Source organism: Coptis chinensis, chromosome 3, assembly GCF_015680905.1.
Source record: "Coptis chinensis isolate HL-2020 chromosome 3, ASM1568090v1, whole genome shotgun sequence".
NCBI classification, from domain to species: domain Eukaryota; kingdom Viridiplantae; phylum Streptophyta; class Magnoliopsida; order Ranunculales; family Ranunculaceae; genus Coptis; species Coptis chinensis.
In genome coordinates, this window is record NC_141458.1 from 4,977,636 (window position 1) to 5,003,965 (window position 26,330).

At 36.2% G+C, this 26,330-nt stretch overlaps 1 protein-coding gene, 3 long non-coding RNA genes and 1 pseudogene across 4 annotated transcripts; 3 read left to right on the plus strand and 2 right to left on the minus strand.

Annotated features, from left to right (window-relative positions):
* Positions 1-705: 705 nt before the first annotated feature.
* LOC147507455 (uncharacterized) lies at positions 706-2,516 on the minus strand (annotated as a pseudogene).
* A 1,878-nt stretch (positions 2,517-4,394) lies between these two features.
* Positions 4,395-5,400, minus strand: LOC147507456 (uncharacterized). Its single transcript, XR_015217673.1, has 2 exons — positions 5,132-5,400; positions 4,395-5,061 (listed from the first exon to the last, which is right to left on the minus strand). It is a non-coding gene; the product is annotated as an uncharacterized LOC147507456 (long non-coding RNA).
* A 1,380-nt stretch (positions 5,401-6,780) lies between these two features.
* On the plus strand, positions 6,781-17,456 carry LOC147507457 (receptor-like cytoplasmic kinase 176). Its single transcript, XM_086600165.1, has 5 exons — positions 6,781-6,958; positions 14,953-15,088; positions 15,265-15,422; positions 15,613-15,736; positions 16,781-17,456. The coding sequence occupies exons 1-5, from the start codon at positions 6,896-6,898 to the stop codon at positions 17,107-17,109; spliced, it is 810 nt and encodes a 269-aa protein (XP_086456291.1). The 5' UTR covers positions 6,781-6,895; the 3' UTR covers positions 17,110-17,456.
* Positions 7,978-10,904, plus strand: LOC147507458 (uncharacterized). The gene is made up of 3 exons (XR_015217671.1): positions 7,978-8,175; positions 9,076-9,359; positions 10,756-10,904. It is a non-coding gene; the product is annotated as an uncharacterized LOC147507458 (long non-coding RNA).
* On the plus strand, positions 11,387-11,942 carry LOC147507459 (uncharacterized). The gene is made up of 2 exons (XR_015217670.1): positions 11,387-11,502; positions 11,594-11,942. It is a non-coding gene; the product is annotated as an uncharacterized LOC147507459 (long non-coding RNA).
* Positions 17,457-26,330: the final 8,874 nt, after the last annotated feature.

A 26,330-nucleotide genomic window follows, 5' to 3' on the forward strand; every position in this document is an offset into this window, starting at 1 on the left:
TGTTCAAAAGCCAATATTTTCATTTCCATATACAAAGCTTGAATCACTTTTAAATTAGAAGAAAGGTAATATTATATTTGTTTGAATCTATTATAGAAATAATTTATGATATTACAAATAGTTTAACAACTTCCATGACCATAATTTTAACCAAAACTATTATGTTTTCTTCTTTATATCTATTACTTCTTCCTTTAAAATGATAATATAATTATTTGTCTATATATATTTCAATGTTAAATGTAATTTTAGTGAGGTTTGAGTCTGAGGAAGAACAAATTCGAACTCTCGATGTATTTTGAGTTCATTAGATTGTGGATGTGCATTTTAAATTTTGGACTTATACAGATTATTACTAGATTGGTTGGACTTTGAGTTTGTAGATTATTGTACATTTTTGTAATATAAATGAGTTTTAAACCGATGTAGTAAAAAAAAAAGAAAATATATAGGCCCGGCCCTAAAGCCCGACCCCTAAAGCCCTTAAAGAGGGCTAGGTCGTGGTCGTGGCTTGAGATTTAGACTTGTGACCCTACTCTATGTCGACTTTAGAAGGAAAGGGCCGACCAACCCCTAATATCCGAAAGGCTTTAAATGTTTAGGGCCAGCTAGCCCGACCCGCCCATTGCCCACCCCCTACGTTGAATACACGATGATATATACACATTTTGTTAGATGTTCGTTTTTTTTTTGGTTAAAACCTTCTCATTTAGCACCTGAATTCTCCTGTAGTTTACACATTACACAGCCAGCAAGGTGTCTTGGAAACGCCTCGATTGGCCACAATTTTAAGATTTTGTATTGCTTGACATTGATTAGGTGTTCCAAATCTGCAAATGTATTACATAAAGATGATTAACTGAAACCTGTTTTAGTCCTTAGTTATTCTCATCACGGTTTTAGCTTGTCCTGTGTTTGGTTGACAATCGTAATTTGCTTATCAAGAACAACATATTAGCAGTTGAATTATTCTTTCTTGATTTTACATGTATACTTCAAATAAATATGAAATGAAATACACAGTATATATAAGAGAAAGTCTAAATAAATATAAATCTAAACAAACAAAAGCACTTCACGATATAAGTCATTCAAAATAAGTATTGCTATTACATTCTTCATATATATGAAGCAAATAAATTTAAAAAAAAAACTCCATAAGTAGTACACATCATTTTTGAACTTTCATAGTCACTCCACATTGTATCAGCAATTGATTTTCTAAACTCTGCTGTCATTTCTCGTTGTCTTTCTCTATTAATATTTTCCACACCCCCATCGTTATGCATTGCTTTAGATTCTTATTGGCCTTCAAAATCTTTCAAGTTAAAAATTAAATCATGTGTTCTCTCTTCATATGTGATCGTGTAGAACGCAATATGTTATCACTATCTTGACTTGTGTTTCAAATGGATATGGAGGAGCAAGGGTCAAAATAGGAAAACGCTTCTTTAATATACCAATGATACGTTCGACATCATTCCTCAACGATGAATGTCGCAGATTGAACAATTCTTTACTATTTGTACGTTCCAAGACACCATATTCTTTCAAGTGATAGCGAGTGCCACGAAATGGAACAATAAAACTTTGTGTATTGGCATACCCAGCATCCACAACATAATATTTACCTACATTAGGAAAACAAATAAACTATTTGTTAGTTTTGAAAGAAAATCTAGATTCAATGATAAACAAATATAAGTATAATATACCTTCTGGTACATGTAATTTGTCTGCTCTTGTTGATGCCGAAGTCAAAATACGTGAATCTGTGGCAGAACATTCCCAACCAGCAAGTACATACTGAAACTGCAAGTTAAATAAACATGCCACCAAAACATTTTGTGTAACAATGCCTTTCCTATTTATAAAAGGACCTGTCTCTTTTGAGCCAACCAATGCGGGGATATGTATTCCATCAATGGCTCCAACACAATCCTATTGAAAAAATTTCGAGCTATTGTTAGACCTTATTCAGACCAATTTAAATAATAAAACAATCGTACATAAATAATATATACCTTAAAATATAGATAAAACCTATCATCTTCAAGAATTTCAAGAGGCGTATTAGACCCAAATCACCCAATACGTTGAAAAAAATCTCCAAATAATGCCACAATTGCATTTAAAATATTGTTGAAGTGATGACTAATTGTTTCCCAGAATGCTGAAAACGTTCTTAAATAATTTGATTCCTTTCGTTATGACCAACTGTAAGCATAAACATTGCTAGTTGTTCCTCAAGCCTTACCCCATCAGTGTCGGTAAGTAGACATTTCGTATGTAGAATATCATATAAATACAAGAAAACATATTTTTCCATGCAAAAGTTCTCTTGGCAACGATTATCGTGACCATTAAGCACTTCCTCCACATATGTTGCACCACTAATTAAGTGTTGAATCATGGCAAGAAGTTTTACTTATATGGTATAGATAATACTGGGACGCGAATGTGGCAGTAGCACCTGCAGTTGCTATTATAATATCATCTTCGTCTGAATCCGACATGACTTTCCCTGTATCCAATAAGTTATAGTAGAATCAATAACTAACAGGAAGAGAAATCTATCGCATTCTAGTGTATTGCAGCAACACACATACTTCAGAACGCAAAAGGGAATATTCGAGTAGAATATTTATAATATTATCGTATTACAACAACTTGAATGCTCTTTTGCGTAATTGGTGTGTACACTACCAATTATAATATTACGTAATTGGTGTGTACACTACCAATTAACTCCTAGGGATACATAGAACAAGTATACATTGGTCTACAAGTGTATAAATACATAAAACTTCTTAGCCTTAAAAGTACTCTTCAATACATGATACCATCCATCCAAAAAAAAGTATAATTGATTTTAGTAACCATCAAACGAATTAAGTGAGCATCAACAAGGCAAGGAATCAAAACTAATTCTACATAGTAATCAAAGACACAATTAAGCCAAATTCCAGCCACTAAAATCTACAAAGACATCCTTGACAAGCAGTATAACAAAAGAGAATATGCAACCACAAAAGAAAGTTTTAATATACTGATAATATGCAAATAATAGAAAGGTGTCCATGTACCTGTATTCACCTACTCAGACTTACCTGCGAACATACAAAAAGAAGATTAGTTCTTAGAAGTAGAGCACTCGCAACCTAAAACGTAAACTGGCAAAGGTTCAAGTCTATAAATAATGTAAAACAAAAGATTAATTAGTAAAGGTGAAACCCTAGTCCATCAATCATTCAAATACTAGAGAAATCATTCACTATAATAAAACACTTTTTTTTTTTGTCGATTAAAAACAAATCACAAATTTCAACAAAACAAAAAGTTAAGCCCATAATCAAAATCCACGGTTTTCTGGTGGTGGGCGATAACCTAAAAATCAAAATCCCAAACCCGAAATCAAAGCTTTGAAATTTAATATGTATAATGAGGAAAAAAAAAAGAAATCAAAGCTTTGAACTTTATTTGGTTTTTTTTGTGGTAAAAAACTAACCTCAATTCGGTAATGGGGGGGTTAAGAGAAGAGTCCGAATTTGTGGGCAAGTCTGTCCACAAACAGCAGTTTCTTATTGGTTAACAGTATTTTTGGACAGTTTTACAAATTATTTTTGGGTAGTTTAACAGCTTTTTTCGGCAAAGCACTCCACCAATCACCGGGCTGTTTTTTGTGGACAAACAAGCGGTTGTTTGTCCACAAACATATTTCCTTAAGAGAAGAGAAGGGAGTGGAAGAGAGAGGGTAGCGGTAGTGAGGGAGAGGAGAGAAAGAGAGGTTATGTTTTATGTTTCGACGAAATAATGAGCGCGATTTTATTTCGTTTCCCTCTTTTGTCCAAAATTTCAAGTTTCTAACACTTATCCTACGGTTTGCTATAATTTGAAAGCGTTAGCAATTAAGTCTTGAAATTCCTCCGAATTAAAGCAACACTTATAAACATTCGCAACGCTTATATAGACACTATATAGTGTAAGCAACTTACCAATGGTAAAAAAAAATGTTACAAAGCAAAAAAGGTGTGTGTTGCAAATAGCCTGTTATAGTGTAATGTAAATACACAATTGCCCGACAGTATTTAAAACCATTAATACTCGATTCAAAAGCAACAAACACTCTCTCAAACTTCCCACTATCTTAATTCACCTGAAGATCAACACAATTCCCAATATCTCTTCGCTTCAACTCTTTCGTATACCACAAAAGTTCATTATAGGATAAAACAACATCACCATACAACTCTGTCAATGCCAACTTCTTACCTGCATAACTCATATGTTTAGAAATCTTAAGACCATACTCACGACTATAAAAAGAAGTAATATCTCCCAATGACAAAGATAGTTTATCTCTAGCAAAATCCAAAATATGAGTCATAACAAGATAAGAAGTGAGAGGAGGATGATTGTAGTCTTTAAATGCAAAACCACAAGTGTGTGTGAGATTAATCTTCTTAATTTCAAAACTTCCATATGTATTGCAAGAGTGTATACACCATTTACAGTTTCCCTCCTTCTTATTCTCACAAACCGCGGTCACTCTAAACTCGTCATTCTTGATTAATACATATTTGTAACCGCTGACAATCGAATACTCTATCAATTTACATCGAAACTCAGGCGCACCTAAAGCAAATTGCTGCCTAACACCACCATCAAAGTTTTTTGCCTAAAAATAAGACTAGTACGGTTTACGAACAATAACCACACCACCACCACCAACTGAAGAACTTGATGAACTTGAAGAACTTACATAAATAAAACCACTAGAGGTAATCAATGAAGTCACACAAACAACCACCTTGATCTTAACAATTGCAATCTTCTTTGCAAAACAATAACAAGCCAAAGAATGCAATTCCCCATCAGATTCAATCAAGTTATCTTTCTCGTCACGGTTGAAACACATATTATAGCATTTTAATCCCAAATCAAGCAATTTTCTATGTAACTCTTGTGCAGCACCATCAATAGAAGAATCCAACCCAATACGAATGGAAAGACTACCGCCATTGTAGCAAAAAACTTCAATCACACTATGATCCATATAAACTGCAAAATCATAGTAAAAAATGGATCATCAAATGTATTTACAACAACTATGAACATTGGTTGTTCATACCTGTTTGTGTATAAACCAAGGCCCAAAATATCGCCGAGATATTGCTGATATATATCATTTTTTGGGTACACCGAGATGGAAATATCTGATATATCTCAACCGAATATTGATTTTTTTTTCCAATATATATCGAAATTTTCGATATAACAATATATATCGACCGATATATATAATATAAAATTGTTGACTTTGACCGATTTTTATTAATATATTGATGATATTTCCGATATAATCAATGATATTTCCGATATATCAACATACAAAACAAAATTTTGACTGATCAACAAAAAAAAATAGATATATCTTATATTTATGATATATCCGATATATCTCAGTTTTTAGGTACATCGAGATATTGACTGAATTCGATATTTTGGGCCGTGGTATGAACATTGATTGTTCATACCCACAAATATATATGAAAAATAACATTGAACATTGATCGTTCATATCTATGTATGAACAATGATTGTTCATATCCACCCATAGGTATGAACATTGGTTGTTCATACCCACCAATATGTATGAACTCTTCCTAAAATCATAGTAAAAAAATGGATCATCAAATATATTTACGACAACTATGAATATTGGTTGTTCATAGCTGTTTGTGTATGAATAATGATTGTTCATACAACAAATATGTATATTGTTTATAGCAAAAAGCAAAATCAAAACCAAAAGTTCAATTAAAAAAAGTACATAAATCAGCGTTTTCAAAACAAACATGATACAAACAAATTATATCTCAAAATCACATAGATCTAATCTAAAATATAAACAAACAAAACATGATAGTATTGTTATAAATACAAAGTTGAATAAACTTTTTAAGACAGCAAGAAGAAGAAGAAGTAATGGATTGAAACCTTCAGTTGAGGAAATTATTCGATTTTCAGTTGAGGAAGAAGAAGTAATCGATTGAAATTTTTTGATATTTGACCAAGGAGTCAAGGACTCTGAAATTAGTTAGAAGCTTCCCACGAAAGAGACAGCAAGTCGGGACCACACGGATTTCTCAGACTATTTTCCCATGCCATCAACACTTGATTTGAAGTTTTGAACTAATTTTCTTCCACTCCAATAATTCACACATAGGAAGAATGACGAATATAACTTACTTCCACAGCGCCATTCGAGAGGATGACTCTGCTTCCACCACTTCAACCGATGACCAGGGCCGTCCCTGAGTTTTCAATGGCCCTGTGCAAACAGTGAAATGTGGCCCTCTTCCAATACTCTTCCATCGACACAAAGGATCATCTGCAAAATGAGGGTTTTTTTTTTTTACTCATTTTTTTATATTTGAGTAATTGACTAATTTAGGCAAATAATTAATAAGGTATCTAGTCGTTGAGAGAGATATCTATAGTCGTTGAGAAGAGATATGTTTTTCTTTTTTTCGATACTGATCATTTATCTCTTATATATCTTATTTCCTATTTTTACGAAAATAATTAATGAGGAAAGAGAATATGAGGGGATATTTCCGTTGTTTATTGTGATTTGTGAAATTTCTAATTTTTTGGGCTTTTGATTGGTTTGGGCTTGTGATTTGCCAAATAGGCATTTTCTACAAATATTATTTTTTGGGGGCCTTGTATATTGGGGGCCCTGTGCGGTCGCCCACATTGCACCTGCTCAGGGCCGGCCCTGCCGATGACCAAGTTGAAGAGGTAGCCAGAGCATATGTGGGACCATCGTCCGTGTATTCCATTATTGACAAGGCCTGTTTCGGTTGCACTAGACCACCTACAGAACTAGATGTTGGCTTTTCACCATCAACTGTTGGCCAGAATATCAATACTTGCATTTCTTCCGATTCTGGTAATAACACTCGTTTCTTTGTGTTTCAACTCCTTTTATTACGTACATGCAGTTCAAAGTCGTATTTGCTCGAAAAACTCATTATTGGCTTAGGTAGAGTTATCTTATATATAAAGCGGATACCAGATTTCCCAATTAGTTTCCGTATTTCCGGTTTTACACTAAAGTTTTAAATCCCAAGGGTACCGGAAAGTTAGACAGCCACTTTTTTTTTGCGCTCCGTGGAAAGGGTAAATCGGTAGTTTACATCATTTCCCATGACTATAAAACTCAACCTCCTCAGAAAACAGAGACAAAGACACCGTTTCGCAGTTTCCCAAATAAAAAAAAAAGTTAACCGTTCGTTCGTCTTCTCCGATAAATATAACAAGAACAAGGGGAGGGAAGTTTTATGACCAACTCCTCACTTCTTATATATAAAGCGGATACCAGATTTCCCAATTAGTTTCCGTATTTCCGGTTTTACACTAAAGTTTTAAATTCCAAGGGTACCGGAAAGTTAGACAGCCACTTTTTTTTTGCGCTCCGTGGAAAGGGTAAATCGGTAGTTTACATCATTTCCCATGACTATAAAACTCAACCTCCTCAGAAAACAGAGACAAAGACACCGTTTCGCAGTTTCCCAAATAAAAAAAAAAGTTAACCGTTCGTTCGTCTTCTCCGATAAATATAACAAGAACAAGGGGAGGGAAGTTTTATGACCAACTCCTCACTTGGTTTTAAATATACAAGAATATCTTCTGGAATGATGAAGAATACGATTATATTAAAGGGTGTGATCGTTGCGATCTTCTGCAGAGAAAAGAAAGATGTCTCCAAGACACCATTTCATGGTATTCAATTCCATTTAAAATCATTGATATTCCTGATAAAACAGCAATCATATTAGAAAGGAGAGCATTCAAGGTGTGCTAGACTGTGGCCGAGGGACAAATCGTCGTCATTGTCCGTCTGCTAATCAAAGGGACTAGGGAGTCTTTTGGTCAGAATATTGCTTACGAACTGTAAGTACATTTTTCACGTACTGTACCATTGTGTCATTATAAGATTGGAATTAAAACCCAGTGAAACCCAAATGTTTTAAATCCTTACGAAAAACCCAACAAAAAATTAAACTCCTCTATTTTGATCTCTCTTTTCACCACCAACAACAATCTTTTTCTCCATATTCTCAATCAACTATTGATTTCTCCCTTCGAAAGATGATCAATAATCAGGTAAATTTTCCAGTTATTTCTTTATGATAGTAAATATAAACATAAAGATGTAGAGATGTAAAGATATAAACTCCGTTATGTTATCTATCTCAGATATTCTCTCTTTGTCGCTTATTCCATCAAAGAAGCGACACAAGTTTTATTAAATATTTCATTTTTGAAAAAGGTTTAGCATTTCAATTTCTATTGATTGATTGATTTTCCGACTGTCTTTCCTTTATTGCATTTATAGTTCGACGTCTTGCATTGGCTGCACAAATCATATGTTCTTGAAGATCTTTGTAATATATATGGATAAATACCCCCAATACTTGGTATGCAGTTTCTTTCATCTTTCATGGCTAAATATGTTCTTTAATCTGATTAGAATCATTTTTATTGTTCAAGACATCCAATAGTCGTGATTAAACTTCCAGGATTATTGTGGCCATGAATGATTATTAAACAGTAAGGCTCAATGGCATATGCTATTTCTGTTTAGTGTTTCTGTTGCTTCTTTTATTATTGTTATATCATTGGGTAGGTTTCAAAGTTAAGCCACGGTTTCAATTTTGTTCGAGTTTCCATTGAACCTTATTTTAAAGGGGTTCGTAAAAGAGTGTAGTGATTAGGTCTTTGGTTTCTCCTCTACCTTTTTAAAACGTTATTTGCGCCTCATGAATGGTTGTAAAAATGCCTCCAGTACCAATGAAACAAAGTGTAGTTTTATTGAAGGGATTCAACATTTCTAATCTGAATTCTTCCGTGTTCCCTTCTAAAAAATCTCTATAGAAGAATCTTCTTAGAAATGCTGTGACCATAGCATCCCAAGTAGGAATAGTTTTATGGTGTAAGCCATTAATGTAAGAAACATTGGTTTGTGAATGATGGCACTCATGCTACGTTAGCGGTGGTTGGCAGGGATTATGAAGGAAGGTTTCTAGGAGCTTGCACAAAGAAGATGAAGTCATGTACCTCCACAGAGGCAGAATTGTTGGCTACAGAGCTAGCAGTAGACTTTGGAAATATACAATCTTTGAAGGGGATGCAAAGGAGTTCATAGATGCTTGCAGAGATGGAACTGATAGTGCACTTTGGATGTGGAGACAATTCGTCCCTGGACTCACATGATGGAGGTACCACAATTGCATGGGTTTGGGCCTATTGCTAATCGCTTGCTGGAGACCTATAAAATGCTTTTGAAGGTATTTCATTGGTGAACATTCTTTCATTTTACGTAAAGAACACAATTTATCTCTGTTTTATCAAATATGAAGTGTTTACCGTGCTACCAATAAACAATCAACCAGAGTCCTTAACACACATTTTCAATTTTTACGTTGCCCATCAATTTCTTTCTAAATATGCTATTGTACTCAGAAAAGCCTGATTACATTAGTTTGCCTCCTACAAATGCTAAATGCCTCAGATTTTTTATGCTTAAAAAAGAACAACATCTTCCCATGATTGGCAATGTTCAAGGTTCCAGACTATTTCCCGGTCATCAAACTTTGAACTGTTCATGCCATTCATCAGGGGATTCAGAGCTCTTGACCTTGAAAAGAGACCATTTTTCTGTATTAGAAGCTAATGCTACGACTCATATAGTTAGAGCTAGATAATTTCTGAAAACATTTAATATTTCGTGTTCAATTTCAGCTCCTTTGATTCTTATATAAAATAACTGCTGGATGTAGCAATATTGTCGAAAAGCGGAGAAAGTGGAACCCTTAGTTACAATTTTATCTGGGGTATAAATGTGTAGAAAGTTTTTCAATAGTTTGAAATTATGCATAAGTTATTTGCATTTCTTTGTTTTAGAGTTATAAGCTTACTTTTATTTTTATTCCCTGTGTTTTGTAAGTTTTTACTAATTGTTTTTTGTGTTTTTCCTTTTTATAGTTTTGATTAGTATCACCTTATTTACCAAATCCATTTGGAGACAGTGAATAAGGTTTGATTTTGAAACCTGTTGTTTTGGTTAAGTAGTTTTTGATATTGAATATCCTATAAATAATGCCTTAGTATTTTATCCCTCATGGTGATAAATGTCCTTTGGGAGTGGTGGATACGGACTGTGGGAATGTTATAGACATTTGAGGGTGATTAAGATCTTTTACCAAGAGAGGGTAAGGAGTCGAATGAGGAGGATCGAGGGAATCAATGGATCATCCATATAATTTCTTAAAGCCATATCGTCATGGGCCACTTTCACATATCCTGTGTTTTTATGGTGGGATTGTCACCTAGAGACGTAAGGTTACTTTCTCGGCATTGTTTGAGCCTCCAGGCCACATTCTCTAGATATGCTATTGTACTAAGAAAAGCCTGATGACCTTAGTTTGCCTCCTACAAATGCTAAATGCCTCATATTTGTTATGCTTAAAAAAGAACAACATCTTCCCATGATTGGCAATGTTCAAGGTTCCAGACTGTTTCCCGGTCATCAAACTCTGAACTGTTCACATCATTCATCAGGGGATTCAGGGATCTTGACCTTGAAAAGAGACCATTTTTCTGTATTAGAAGCTAATGCTACAACTCATATAGTTAGAGTTAGATAATTTCTGAAGACATTTAATGTTTCGTGTTCAATTTCAGTTCCTTTGGACCTTGAGGAATATCAGATATTCACATGCAGCTGTGTCAGCAGGATCATCTAAATCAACTAAGGATAAGCCCTCATCCATCACAAAAATTATTGCAGAGTGCGAGTCTGTATTGACTTATTGAACCGTTATCTTAGCATACTATCAAGATCTGGCCTTTCGTGATGAGGTGAAGTACCACCACAATGACAATGCTGCCCGTGATAATGGAGAGCCTAATGAGAAGTTTTCTAGACGCACCAAATGGTTACTTACTTCATTGATATGTTGAATGTTATATGGCAAGCTAGAAATAAGTGGAAGTTTAAAAAGATTTCAAGTTCTCATGAATCTATTCTAAACTTTCGAGAATTGTGCGAAGGCTTCCTCCTCGAAAAGATACAACTCTTCGTGTGGAACCAAAGCTGAAATTAAGGCCAAAGATCTTGCTGGATTAGTTCACCTCTTGGCAGAAATTGAGCTTAAAAGGGAAGAAGTGGACAGAATCAAGGTTCTCTTATTTGCTTCATTTGCAAATCTAATAGTAGGCTGATCCTTTATTTACTGGTTTTATGTAACATTGTTTGCAAAGCAACTGATAATCTTAATTGTATTACTATGTAAAATGTCTTCTTGATCAAATTTGGACTTAAAATCGCTGGTTGTTGGTACTCTTCGTGGATTCGACCAGTTTATGAATCTGGTGTTGGAGAACACCCTTGAGATGAATGGAAATGATAAAAATGACATAGGCATTGTTGTAAGTCAAAATTCGGTACTTCCTTTAGTTTACGCTGATTCCCTACTGTCAATTTTCTATTGAGTTAATTTTTTGGTGAACCTTCCTGCAGGTTATCAAAGGCATTGATACAATGCATCAGAGGAGAAGACAGAAACCGACCTTGGGAGGCAGCATACATTATTGACGACATAAGGCATCTCTTTTCCTTCTTTGAAGATGTATCTCTCATACACGTCTACAGAGAAAGCAACTCTACAGCGGACATTCTAGCCTCTTATGGTATTGTAATAGCCACAAATATGTGTTGCCGTGTTGGCATAGTAGACCGCCAGATTTCCTTTGTAAAAAACCTATACTTAGACTCTGGGTGTTTCCACACCACGTTTAGTATAAATAATATTGCAAACCTTTGGAGATTTTTTTTTTATCTGAATTTAACTAAATTTGTTGGAGGACTATTTGTATAACTGCAAGAAGGGTAATTCAAATCATCATGCGATTTGCAATTAACATATATAAAACTCGATCTGAAACTCTACATGCATGGAAACTCATCATATATAAAGCCTTCAATTTATTAGCTCTTGAGACTTATAGTTGATCAATCCAACATTTGCACACTAAGTAAATATTGCTTAGCCTTAGTTTCATCTCAGTTCTCCAACTATCAAAAATTTGATTGGGAGTTTCCCAAAGAGATCGGATGCTCAACAACATATAACAATATCCATTTCCAATGTTTATGGGAATTTATGCACATTTTATTCTTAAAAATACTTACTACTGACATAGGAGCTTGGGAAAGGGCTGCACAAGTCGTTGTCTAAAAAAAAATATTGAAGTCGGAAGCCGGACTCGACATTGCTAAAACAAAACCACCATGTCATTATAGAATTTATGAACTCATAATTGAGTAAACAAGTTTTACAACACTCAAATTGGTAGCTAATTAAAATAAATGGCATGGATTGGTAGCTACCCATCTACAATGCCTCACAGCTCACTACAACAATTATATGTAAAGTTTCATTTGCAATCCTTGCATACTCCTCCCATACTAAACAATTTAAATTAGTTTGTGGCATTCACAACATGGCAGAGCATCAAAAATCAAATCGAACAAAGAATACAACTAGCGTATTTAAGTGTTTTTTTCTTATTGAAGTTTTAAATTTACTATTCTAATTTACATGCATTTATTCTTTTGATTTTCTTCACCCCAATTTTCTTTCCTAGCACGTACAACGTACGTGCCCGTTTACTAGTAGTCATAGTTGGCATAAGAACGGTGACTCAATCATTTTATTATAATTCAAATAGAGAATTCTCGTTTGAAGGTGGAGAACTGAAGTCCCCCAACTTGAAGATTTTCAGCTTAAGAGAACTCAAAGCTGCCACCAGAGCTTCGCGACCGATAATATTTCGGGAGAAGGCAGTTTTGGTTTAGTATACAAGGGTTGGATTGACCAACACAACCTAACTCCTACTAAACTGGGGCCGGGCTTGGCGTTCTTTGTTAAAATTCATAAACCGTAATCATTTCCAGTCCATCGAGAATGGTTGGTGAGTATCTCCCTCCTTATAAACTACTCTAATACGTACAAAAATAACTTCTCTTACGATATCTCGAGTGTGCATATAATTTAGAAGTGCATTGTTAGAAAAATGGATTTGCTTTGCACAAATCCATTGAGATATGAATGAGTAATTTGTTTTCCAAGTTACCTCACTTGAGATGAAATGGGTTTATCTTGAAACAGTACGTAAAGTGAGAAAAATCTTTTCGAAAGGGTGCATTGGTTCGAAACAGTGCAGCATGCTGAAAAGGTGTGATATTTTGAAATAGGCACTGGTTCTAAACAGTGTTTTATGCCAAAATGGTGTGTCTTTTCGAAATATGTGACTTTTCAAAGAGTTGTTTACTTTTTCCCAAGAGTTGTTGTTTCGAAGAGGCACCACTCACCTATGAATAGTGGATGAATTTGGAGAGAAAGACACCAGATCACACAGAGTTCTGATCTTTATCTTCTCCCTCTGTTCTTAGTCAAATACTATGTTGTGTTTGCTGATTCTATAGAATTGAAGTGCTAGCTTTCTATAGAAGGAAATCCGTTCTATCTTGGGAGACAGTTTTCATCAACCTTCAAGCATCGTGTGAGGGGAAAATCTGTCTTAAGGACATAGTGTATCTACACTAAGCTCAGATTTAACTAAAAAGTATAAGACACTTACAAGACAAAATGTTTGTATAGTTTGATAATTGGTAAATAATAAGCACAATTAAATTGTATATTCCTAACATGTATCGAGTCTAAATGCATTCAGCATATTATATATATACTTGCAATGTCTGTATACTAGCATGTGAGGGTGCCAAATAGGCCTTTTGGGGCATGTTGCTCAACACCGTTTTCCCTAGCAAGTTTTAATGCAATGGGCATTTGTTATTTTTGGCTGCCAAATAAGTCACAGTTGAGACATGTTCTGGCACCCGTCCTGTAGATCATTTAAACCAAATATGGGAAAACAAATGGAGGACAACACAGTTTCTGCAGTGGGTTATGTACTGATGTACATATGACACAACTTTTGCCTTCCGTTACTTATAGCTCACAATCCTTAATGCTTTTCCTGGAAAAATGGCATGGAAGATAGAACATACAGTTGGGCGGAACCAGGACTGTAGACTTGTAAAATGGATTGGGGGGGGGGGGGACACCCCTTGTTCATGCCCAAACCAGGGGGCGCACACCCTCACGCTCTTTCTTCTCCCATATATATATATATAGTAAATGTCTATATAAAGTGTATACATATAGTAATATATCTTATCTGTTAGAAATTTAGGTCGGGGTGGGGGGAGCTATAGCCCCCGTTAGCCATGCCTTAGGTCCGCCCCTACGGCCCTGCATGCAGTGCATGGCGATTAAAGTCCAATTGGTGTTAAAGTGCATATAACACCTGTTTTAGCTGTTGTATTGGACTGCTATTATCATATTATGTTGTTTTTGTAGTAAAACAATGGTAATGAAAATGAATATGATGGTATACTTGTTCCGTTTATTGCAAAGGTATTTATAGAGTTTACATTATGGGAGAGGATATCTCTTCATCTATGGAAACTGATAACCACATTTAGTCAAAGGATATAGATAGCATTAACTAGTACAGGTGTATGTTGAATAGAGAAAGTCATTTAAATCAGGTCCTTGATCTATGGAAACAGATAACAACATTCCATTGGCAATCTTAATAGAGGTGGCTGAGTAGTTAGTACTACGTACATGTTACTGGGAAAGTGACATTGTTAGTACGATTTTACTAAAAATTTCATCACATATAGTTCTTAAGAGGTCCTTTTTTTTCGAGGAACGTTCTTAGGAGATCCTAAGCATTCCAAGTTACCATAATTTCATTGGAAAGAATTTTATTTTCCAAGTATTCTAACTGTTTGTTACAACGTTGCAGACAGAAATTTATTACTTGGAAAGGTATTACCATTCCAATCTAGTGAGGTTGATTGGGTACTGCTTTGAGGATGGGCGCCTCCTACTTGTCTATGAGTTCATTTCCCGAGGAAGCTTGGATAATCATCTCTTTCATAGTAGGTTCCTGAATCACTACCTTGATACAATTCTAACTTCTATTTCCCCTGTTTTATTCAAATTTACACACAGGGTTTTGTCATTAGGAAGCTTGTTAATTTTTTTTTGGATTGGGAATTAGTGAATTGTTTCTATATGTTACTAATCCAAGGTTTTGGATTGGGAACTCGTGTAGATTCTTTTCCACGTCGTTCATTAGGGTGGGATAAGCTTTCCTGGAGTGTCCGAATGAAGGTCGCACTTGGGGCTGCAAAGGGTCTTGCCTTTCTCCACAGTACTGAAACAAATGTTATACATCGGGATTTTAAGTGTTCCAGTATCCTTCTTGATTCGGTATGTGACATGTAAAGCGTACAACACTCCTACTGTCATCTCTCTATAATCACAACTATGATAAGGATACACAGTTACACAAATGTACACCATAAAATACACTTGTGTATTTACATGTGTATCCTTAACAAACTATACATGCTGACAATGTGCCTTTAATTTCTTATCATATTTCACCTTTCACATGTAGAACTACAGTGTAAAGCTATCTGGTTTTGGGCTGGCCACGGATGGTCCTACAGGCGTTGAGAGCCCTGTCTCTACTCGTGTTATGGGCACTTCTGGATATGCTGCTCCTGAGTATGTTGCTACAGGTATACTCAATGGCTCCTTTATTCTTATATATAATTGAATATTCCTTTGCAGCTTTTTGCGAATGATGTTGGTTCATCAGGCATTGGTACAAACTGGCGATAGTCCTTTTATCTGGTCACTTTTCTTTCATTGGCCTGAAATCTCTCAAAATTAGCTGAAATGTGCCTAATTACCTTAACAAAATTTCCAATTCTCTCGATTTACTGGAGTACCATCTTTACTGAAGTGTTCACAAATCCAAGGGGAGTAGGGACATCACTTCGCAAGGCAAATTACAATCTCTCTCCTAGTTTGAAAGTTCTTTTTGAGATACTCACTTCCCCTAGTAATGGATCCATTATCTTTGAAAAAAATTTAAAGGGTTTTGTAACGCTTTTTGTTGAAAAATAATATGTAGATATTGGAAATACCTCACCAATTTCAACTTGAGAGGAAGCTCTCAACTATAATTAATATTACACCGTCACAATGTACCCCAATGTTTTCAGAGGCAATTGAGGCATACGCCTCGAGGCGAGACTTGTGCAAAACTTGGTTGAGGCATCGATACACAAGAGCTGTACGCCTTAAAAAGTGTGGCTTACATGATGTGTTAATTTTTGCTTGAGGAGTACGCTGTACGCTTAATACTGTGATTTTCTCTTTTTATTTGATTATTTTAGGTTCTATTTTTCTATATTTTCTGTCTGGAATTTTTTTACCTTGTCTTCCTCCCTATTTGTTTATGACTTTATGGTTAAAACTAGATGTTGCTGTTGCTCTATGATCATATAATTTCACTACAGATTGCTCATTGTTGATGTAATTGAATTGTTAAATATACGAAAAACAACAACTGTTGTCATTAGTGCCAATCTACCTGAACTCACACCAATTAGCAAGAAGAACCTAACACTTGAGGAAAGAAACTATATTTTCAAACATTTCTTACAAAGGGATATTTACGACTTGTTCTTATTCAAGGGATTACTATATCTTCTTCTTTTTCTTGTAGCCTTAGTTAACTTGTATCCTTTGTAAAGTCACTTAATTTGGATGTGAAGGTCGTCTGACAGCCAAGTGCGACGTGTTCAATTTTGGAGTAGTTCTCCTAGAAATGTTATGTGGTAGACGAGCTCTGGACACGAACCAGCCATATGCGCAGCACAACCTGGTAGATTGGGCCAAGCTGCATCTAAAGAAGACCCGTAAAATTGGTTGTGTTTTGGACATCCATCTTAAAGGTCAGTATTCACTGGCAGATGCTAAAAAGATAGCTAACATCGCCCTTCAATGCACATCCACGGAAGCAAAACACAGGCCAAATATGGATGAGGTTGTGAAGGCACTGGAAGAACTTCAGGTTTCCATAGATGAAACACACCCAAAATGATCCTGGCCTGAATCATTAAACTCATTCAACTGATTGTACAAAGCACCATACGTGAAGTGCAAAGGATGCCATGGTGCCTATGTGGGTTCTGATCCTTTGGCCAACAACATCCTCCTTATACAGTTAACGTGAGTATAATGAATATGTTAGAAGTGTAAGTAATTAATTTGAACAACATTCCAGATGGTTTGGCGGTACTCTGATTCATTTAAACCTTGAGATTATTTATTGTACTACAGTTTTTGTAATTAGTTTGTACTTCTTGATTTTGCCATATATATCCAGAATTTCTTGTGCTGTGTTGCCTTTCAGGACACACACTGAGAATTCGTTTTTTTCTGGTAAAACACACTGAGAATTAGTTGTATGATCACTTTGGTTATCTGTTTTTTAATTTTTAATTTTTTTTGGGTAAAAATATGATCACAGTCGTTAAGGGTGTATATTGGTGCCATCCTGAAGATAGAATAGTTAGATAGCGTTATAACTAGGGTCAGATCGTTTATTGAAGAACTCTCTATGTATTGTTATGAACTTGCTAGGTGGGCTATAACGGGTGATTAGTGGGGAAGAAAAAAAAAACAAAACAAGTTCTAATTCGCAAGAAATCACCACGAGCCACAAACCATTAAATCAAGGTGATTCCATCGGGCACTCATCAAATTGGATTGAGCAACCCCTAAAAAAAAAGAAATTTTACAAATTTTCCATATTACAAGTTTGCCATCAAAGCCCAAGCCCAGCAACCAATTCAACCGGTATCGCCAAAACGAACCTTCCGGGTCGTTTCTGTTTACACTCAAACGACTTGGCCAAGTCGTTTGAGTATACACACAAACTATATGACCACGTCGTTTGAGTGCACACTCAAACTACACGATCACATCGTTTGAGTGTAAACTCAAACTACGTGGTCACATCATTTGAGTGTTAGTTTGAGTTTGAGTTACACTCAAACTACATGGCCAAGTCGTTTGAGTGTACACTCAAACTACGCTGCCATGTCGTTTGAGTGAACACTCAAACTACATGACCAAGTCGTTTGAGTGTATACTCAAACGATATAGCCACTCAAACGATATAGCCCACGTAGTTTGAGTGTTAGTGTGAGTAACACTCAAACGACTTGTCTATGTAGTTTGAGTATACACTCAAACGACTTGGTCATGTAGTTTGAGTGTACACTCAAACGATATGGCCGCGTAGTTTGAGCGTTAGTGTGAGTAACACTCAAACGACTTGGACATGTAGTTTGAGTACACACTCAAACGATTCCAAACGCACTCAAACGCATCCAAACGCACTCAAACGATTTCAATTGAATTAGAAAAATTGAAATCCGATTTAAAAAATTGGGTTAGAAACAACACAATTACATCAATAAAACTACATGCACTCTGCACTCTTTATCGGTTATGACATAGTATCTTTATAACCAAGTTGAAACATGTAATCAAACATGCTACATGTAATCAAACATGCTAAAATCTAAAATAATAATTTGTTTTATATCTAAACCTGTTATTATTATTATTTTTCAATTGTGAATCATAAACTAGTTTGGGGGTTGGAGTTCAGAGTTTAAGGGTTTAGAAATTTCGTACCAACATATTTCACTTAATTATTTGAAATAATAATTTGTTTTATATCTAAACTTGTTATTTTTATTTTATTTTTAAAATTGTGAATCATAAACTAGGTTGGGGTTTAGGGTTTAGAGTTGTTTACAAATTTAAGTACTAACATATTTTACTTAATTATTCAAAATAATAAAGGGTTAGTTAGACTTACCGTTTTCAAAAATATTAGTGATACCCCTCCATTTGAGTGATCAAGCGATCGATTTCTTCATCTGAAAAAAAAATCATCTAAGTAACCATTGGATCTTACAATTAGGGGTATCACTTATATTTTTGAAAAGCAACTAATTGCAACTAGTAATTGGGGTGGGGGGTAAGTCTAACTAACCCAAATAATAATTTGTTTTATTTATAAACTTATTATTTATTATTTTCTTTTTCAAATTTTGAATCATAAACTAGTTTGGGGGTTTGGGGTTTGGGTTTAGGGTTTAGGGTTTACAAATTTTGTACCGACATAAAAAAAAATTAATTTCAAACATATTTCACTCAATTATCCAAATCTAAAATAATAATTTGTTTTATATCTAAACTTGTTATTTTCCATTTTTTTTATTCAATTGTAAATAATAAACTAGTTTTGGGGGTTTAGAGTTTAGGGTTTACAAATATATTTCACTCAATTATTTGAAATATATCAAAATTTCAAATATATATAGAATACTCATTCACTCAGTTTAGAGTTTAGGGTTTACATAGAATACTCAAGTTTCTCTACATATTATAATACTTAAGTTTCTCTAAATGGAACATGAAGATGGAGAAGAAGTATTTGAGGTAATGTTTGAGGTACAACAACAAATTAGAGAAGAACAACAAATTAGAGAAGGAGAAAATAGAAGATATGTTGAAAGTGAAGAAGTGGAACAAAATGTTGAAGCTCAAGGTGAAGAATTTGAAGATCGACAAGTCGGGCAAATGAAATCTTTGAGAAATCGTCGGCGACAAAGTGCAAACCTAAATAATGAGGTAACACTTGATTAAAATGAATACAAAACACTTGATTGATTGAATGAATGAATGAATAGATGCAAAGCGAATGAATGCAAAACCAGAACCAAAAGCGACATGGCTGGGTCGTTTGGGAACACTATAGAACTACATGACGGTGTAGTTTGAGAACAACATAGAAACGACATGGCGGTGTAGTTTGAGAACACTATAAGCGACATGTCGGGTCGTTTGGTTACCTTATGGGACTACATGGTGGGTCATTTGGTAAAACTATAGAGCGACTTCTCCGGGTCGTTTGGGGACACTATAGAACTACATGGCGGGTCGTTTGGACCCTCTATGAAACTACATGGGTAAGGGTCGTTTGGACTAAATTTAATTAAAAGTTTTTTTGTGACTTTGAAACTAAATGCAAATTGTTTGAGACTCTTGTTTTATTCTTCTATATGTAGAATTCTTTGCCGCTATCCGGGAACCGATCCTCTGCAAACTCGAATAATGTGGATTGTCAACCGATTTTAAGTGATACAACAGAAATTTTTACTATGGAAGAGGTATGATTGAGTAGGCATTGATTTCATTTTTTTTTAAAATTTTCTAAATATAATTTTATTAGTGTATTAATAATAGTTAGTTGTTGTTTTATGTGTTTAGGTCTTTCATACACGTGGCGAGGCAATCGGTTGGGCAACCCGCTAGAGGAAGACAAGTTAATGTTGTTGTGGTCATTGAAAAGTCGGTGTGCCAAAGGAAACCGAGTAGCAAGATTGAATTTGAAACTGCGAGTGCTCGGGTGTGTATCGATCAGGAAGAAGGAAAGAGAGAGCTAATAAGAGAAGGTCGGGAACCAAGAAATCGGGATGTCCATTTAAGTTAAAAGGTGTTTTCCAACGCACGTCGATAGTTGGAAAATTGTGGATTCTTAATGGTGTTCACAACCATCCATTGGCGAAGACCCTTGAAGGACATGCATTTGCTACTTTCGACTAACCGTTCGAGTTCGAGTATTTATCAGAGATGAGTAAGTGTGGAATAAAACCTAAACAAATATTGGATTCCATCAAGAATAGGTATCATGATAACATCTCTAGTATATCCCAAGTCTACACCTGTGAAGCGCGGAAGGTGAGGAAATTATATATGAGCGGTCTCACACAATTCGAGATTGCGTGAGTTGTTAGCAAAAGAACATTATTTTGAGGAGTTGAGACGGGATGAGAATACCGAGGAGATAAAGGATTGTTATGGGCCTATCCGAGGAAGGTGTTAAGTTGGCTCGGACTTTTCCAACGGTTTTATGTTAGGCGCTACCTACAAAACTACAAGTATATCGGTGGCCTTTCGATACGGTTTGTTGGGGTGATTTCAACGTGGAAATCTTTCACCATGTGTCAGTCTTTGCCGGTCACGAAACAACGGTCGACTATGAGTGGGCCCTGCATCATTTAGTGGCTTGCTTGGTGACATAAGCCCATCTGTGATCGTGTTTGACAGGGACTTGGCCCTGATGAGTGCCGCTGACAGAGTTTTCCCTAACGCACACAAGCATCTATGTAGATGGCATATCGCTACGTGCGTCATTTCAAAATGTTACGATATTTTTCCAACTACAGAACTTGTAGAGAAGGCCCAGTTCTCATGGAACACTGTAGTCAAATCGAAGACAGAGGTTATTTTCCAGCGTAGATGGGATGCTTTGGAAAAATATTACAGGGTTGAGTACTCCAATTTTGTTTGTTATTTGCAAGAGACTTGGTTTCCTCACGGGGATCGATTCATTATGTTGTTGGATACGACCAACACATTCACTTTGGGAAGTACAACGACCAATAGAGTTGAAGGGTCTCATGCTTTCCGGTGAAAGCGTGTACTAGGAAATGCAAACCTGTCATGATTTTTGAGTATGTTTAGCTTAATCCACCCGATTCTAAAGATCCGGATGTCCGAGATTAGAGCTACCTTCGAGAAGTATGATTGTAACTTCGGCACCACCACCACTGATTCCTTTGTTTCGTGAACTCAAAGGCCTTGTCTCACACAAGTGTTTGGACTTGTTATTTGAAGAAATAGATACCGCGTAAAAGCGTGTTAAAGATGGAGAGATAAGGTGTTGGTGTTATTTGCGCGACGAGCCATGGGACGCCATGTGCTCATGAATTAATTGAGTTTGAAGAGCAAAGCGGTCCATCCCTTTGATCGCTATCGGAAAACATTATGCGCTTCTCCCAATGTGTCGGTGGGTGTTGGTCCCGATGTTACACCTTCGATGGACTTGTTCATGAATAGATTTGCAATGGTTTACGAAGAAGAGAGAGGGTTATGATTAGGAAGCTTATGGATTTGTCGTGCGGAAAGTACATGGCTAGTACGCCTCGTGAGGAAGCAAAACCAAAGGTCGGCCAAAAGGTAGCTGCGGCGATAAGCTTCGGTGGAGATGATAACTCTTCAAAACGAGATCCATCTCATTTTGAACATTCTCAAGCGTGACCATGAAGAGTGGGTCTCGTCACAACCAAACACTACGCCCACCAAAAACACACACACACACACCAAGAAAGAAGTCTTCTCCAAAATACCAACCCAAAACATCCACACCACACCAACAAATAAGCCTTCTCCAAAAAATACCAAAACAACCACACTAAGAAATAAACCTTCTCCAAAACACCAAAACAACCACACCAAGAAATAAGCCTTCTCAAAACAGTCCACACCATGAAATGTGAGAGATGGCTTAGACTTTGGAAAAGGCGAGGGTCCTAAGGATTACGGGTTGGATATTCTGAAGAAATGCATAAATACATTGTTAGAGTCCATGATTGTTGTGATGGCAACTGCGGTTATAGAGCTTCTGCATTGCATTAGGAAGAAGTCAAGAAGAATGGCCACGGATGAGAAGGGAGTTGTGCGAAGAGCTTATCGACAACCTCCCCTTTATTGTACTTTGTACAATCAAAGTGAGGTTTTTTATTCGATGAAGGAAATCCTACATGAAGAAGGTTACGCACCTTTAAATAAGTGGATGAGCATGCCCTTTGCTAGATACTTATTTGCTTCAAGATTTAATGTTGTCCTTCTGCATTTAGGAGCTCGTCAGTGCTTCCTTCTCATGCCGCTAAGAACCCAAGCAAATCCTGAGAGAGTGAGTCAAGTGTTGGGTAGCGCACATGTTGGTGGAAATCATTTTGTCAATGTTGAACTTGTTGAAGATTGTCCGGTTCCTCCAAGATGTCCCAATGGCTTAGAGCTCGATATGATATTGCTGAAAGTTGGAATTTGGCCTTGACAGCAAGGCAATTGCAATTTATGGCATTGAACATTCCCAATTTAATATGGAAAAACGAGCTCGTTGAAGACCCAACAATACATGTTATCGACTAAGTTGTTTGTATGTTGTCGATATGATATTTTGATATAATTTGTATTTTGATGTAATTTGGAACAAGTGTAATTTGATTTGATTTTTATGTTATCAATGTTAGGGCTTTTATTTGATTTGATTTGGAAATCAAGTAATCGACTAAGTTGATTCGGACGGACGGCAGTCGAGTGATTTGGAAATCGAGCGATCGACTAAGTGATATATTGATGTAATTTGATATTTTGATGTAATTTGGAACAAGTGTAATTTGATTTGATTTTTATGTTATTTGGAAATAATGTTAGGGCTTTTATTTGATTTGATTTGGAAATCGAGTGATCGACTAAGTTGATTCGGATGGCAATCGAGTGATTTGGAAATAGAGCGATCGACTAAGTTGATTCGGACGGCAATCGAGTGATTTGAAAATCGAATGATCAACTAAGTTGATTCAGATGGGCAATCGAGTGATCGACTAGTTGATTCGGACTGCAATCGAGTGATTTGAAATAATGTTCCTATGTTGTCAATAATGACCGAAACTACACGGTCAAGTCGTTTGGCTTTAATCCCAAATGACCCAGCCACATCGTTTGGGATTAAAGAAAAACGACATGAGCAAGTCGTTTGTATTTTATACCAAACGATGTGACCATGTCGTTTGGTATAAAAGTCAAACGATCTGGCGAAGTCGTTTGGCCTTTATACCAAACGATGTGTCCATGTCGTTTGGTATAAAGGCCAAACGATGTATATGGGTCGTTTGGGATTAAAAGAGAACGATCTGCCGAAGTCGTTTGGTATAAAGGGAAAACAATCTGATGAGGTCGTTTGGCCTTTATGCCAAACGATGCGGCTGGGTCGTTTGAAAAAAAAAAATTACAAAATTCATTTTGTTTTTACAACACTTTCATATTCATCAAATTCCACTTAATTCCATTCAAATATCAAACACTTATTCATCAAATTCATCAAATTCCATTCAAACATTTTCATTCATCCATTCAAACATCCAACATTCATTCAAACATCATATCCATCCATTCATTCGAAGTTAACAAAATTACAAACCCTAAACTGAAACAAATTACATCCATCAAACTAAAACTGAAACAAAGTTAACAAAGTCTCAAATAATTCATCCATCAAACAAATTACAAAGTTACAAACTCTAAACTGAAACAAATCAACTATATAGCGCCCACCAATGTACTTGCACCTAGTCAAGTTGTACGCCTGTTCGAATGAGGACCTTGCTTCCCCTGACATATCATTCCCAGCCAATTGCATACCTCTCTCTAGCAAACGACTGGTTTCATCGATGACGTCGTTCTGTCGAAAAAAGGAAAATCAAAATAAGTTACCAATTGAATGCAAAAAATCACAGTTAGAGAAACTCAATTAAAAATCACAATACTTATAATCGGTGAACAGTTAGGCAGTGTCTCCAGGGACGGATGAATAGGAAGAAGCTCAGGGTTCACCAAAACTACATGAGAATTCCTCGCATACCAAGTCATGTAGTTTTGATGACACTCCCATGGATAAGACGAGATAGGTCCTCGGTTGTAGAGTTGGATCAATGGATTCTACGCCGACTCGATAAAGTGGCCCAATATTGGTCCATTTCACCTCATACCCGCGTCTCCGCCACAGTTCTTGTTCTCAATTTGGTATTGGAGGATTTTTAGGTACAAAGCTGCGCATTGACCCAAACCGACGCACCACCCTTGCGACAGCGTAAAACTTGACAATGTTGAAAAAACATAGCAATCCCTCAAAAAATGCAATGTCATCGATCGGGTTTGTATCTCTGACATTTTTGTAGGGATGCCAAACAACCTGAAACAAAATCAAATGTGTCATTAACAACTTCAATGATCAATTACTAAAAATATATATATATAAACAAACTTAAATACTTACATACATTGAATTTAATACTTACATTGAACTCATTCAAATCATCAATTATCGCTCGATAAAACTGCAATGCATACGTTGTATCGTAATAGTGTGGAGCGACTGGGATGTGTCTATGAGCACGCGGCTAAGACGAGATATAGTTGAAGTTTGGGACTGTCATGAATACCGAAAAATACTCATAGATTCATGCCTAGATATACACAAATAGTTAACATATTGATAGAGTAATAAAATTAACATTAAAAAAAATAAACTCTAAAATACTCAAGTTTTACCTGTAGAAGAGTCATATAGCCCGTAACCCCTTTCACCTTCGCACATGTGGCGGTCCAGAGACCTCATATAAAAAACGCCAAAATTGCGCACCCTATGCATACTCTTCTATCTGTTTGAATTTCAACAACGGTCTCGGATAACATATAGACACTCTAGTCTCGGACTTGTCGAAAAAAGCGGCACATCCAAAGAAAAGCGGGATAAAAGCTCTAACGGTCCGTTGAACATCCCGGGCTTCGAGGCCTTCTCCACCACCTTCCCGGCGTCACATATAGGGCTATCATGAACCCTATTCAAAATGCTTAGGATGAATTCTAGCCTTACTTTTGAAGTGAACCGCTAGATTCCATCTCCTCCCTAATCAAATCAATAGAGAGCCCCGGACCAAGATGTAGGAGATTTATCGATTGTTGTAAGTTCACTCAATGTCCCTTGCACGCTCTTTCTCTAAGCTTGTGACTCCACAGATTTGGACAACATCGTCCAAAGTCACGATCATCTCCCCAATGGCATATGGAAGGTGTTGGTCTCCGGATGCCATCTCTCCACAAACGCTTGAGAGATCAATGGTGGATCCATATGCTCGTGATAACCTTCCACGAGATCAAACAACCCAGATCCTTTCTCCGCATCGACAAATCTCGGAGACCTTTCACATTCATTTTTGAAATCCCATTGGGATAACTCGCTAAGTGTGAAACACACTTCAACGCTCGCAATCCTCACGAAACAACCAGAGCACGCATTAGATATATATGAGCGAAACAAAAGATTTTGTAAAAGAAAATCAAAGTACACAAGAAAAACAAAATATTACCCTTCTCTCCTAAACATCGGCGACATGCAGCATAGTCATACAACAACTCGACTCATACGGGCCTCCCCCATACACACCTCTTTGAAACTCCAAATCATCATTGGATTTTATTACGAAATCCAATACCGGAGGTGCTTCTTCCACTGGTGGTACGTCTTCTACCACATATTCTTCCACATCATCATCCTGCTCATCTTCCTCCTCACCCTCCTCCTCACTCCCCTCTTCTACTATACTCTTCCCTTTG

What these genes read in the sequence shown, in the direction of transcription:
- LOC147507457 (XM_086600165.1), top strand. Translation starts at nt 6,896, where the DNA reads ATGTTGGCTTTTCACCATCAACTGTTGGCCAGAATATCAATACTTGCA. An exon ending in TTGCATTTCTTCCGATTCTG is followed by an intron (nt 6,959 to 14,952) that starts GTAATAACACTC and finishes ACAACGTTGCAG; the next exon opens with ACAGAAATTTATTACTTGGA. An exon ending in GGATAATCATCTCTTTCATA is followed by an intron (nt 15,089 to 15,264) that starts GTAGGTTCCTGA and finishes GAACTCGTGTAG; the next exon opens with ATTCTTTTCCACGTCGTTCA.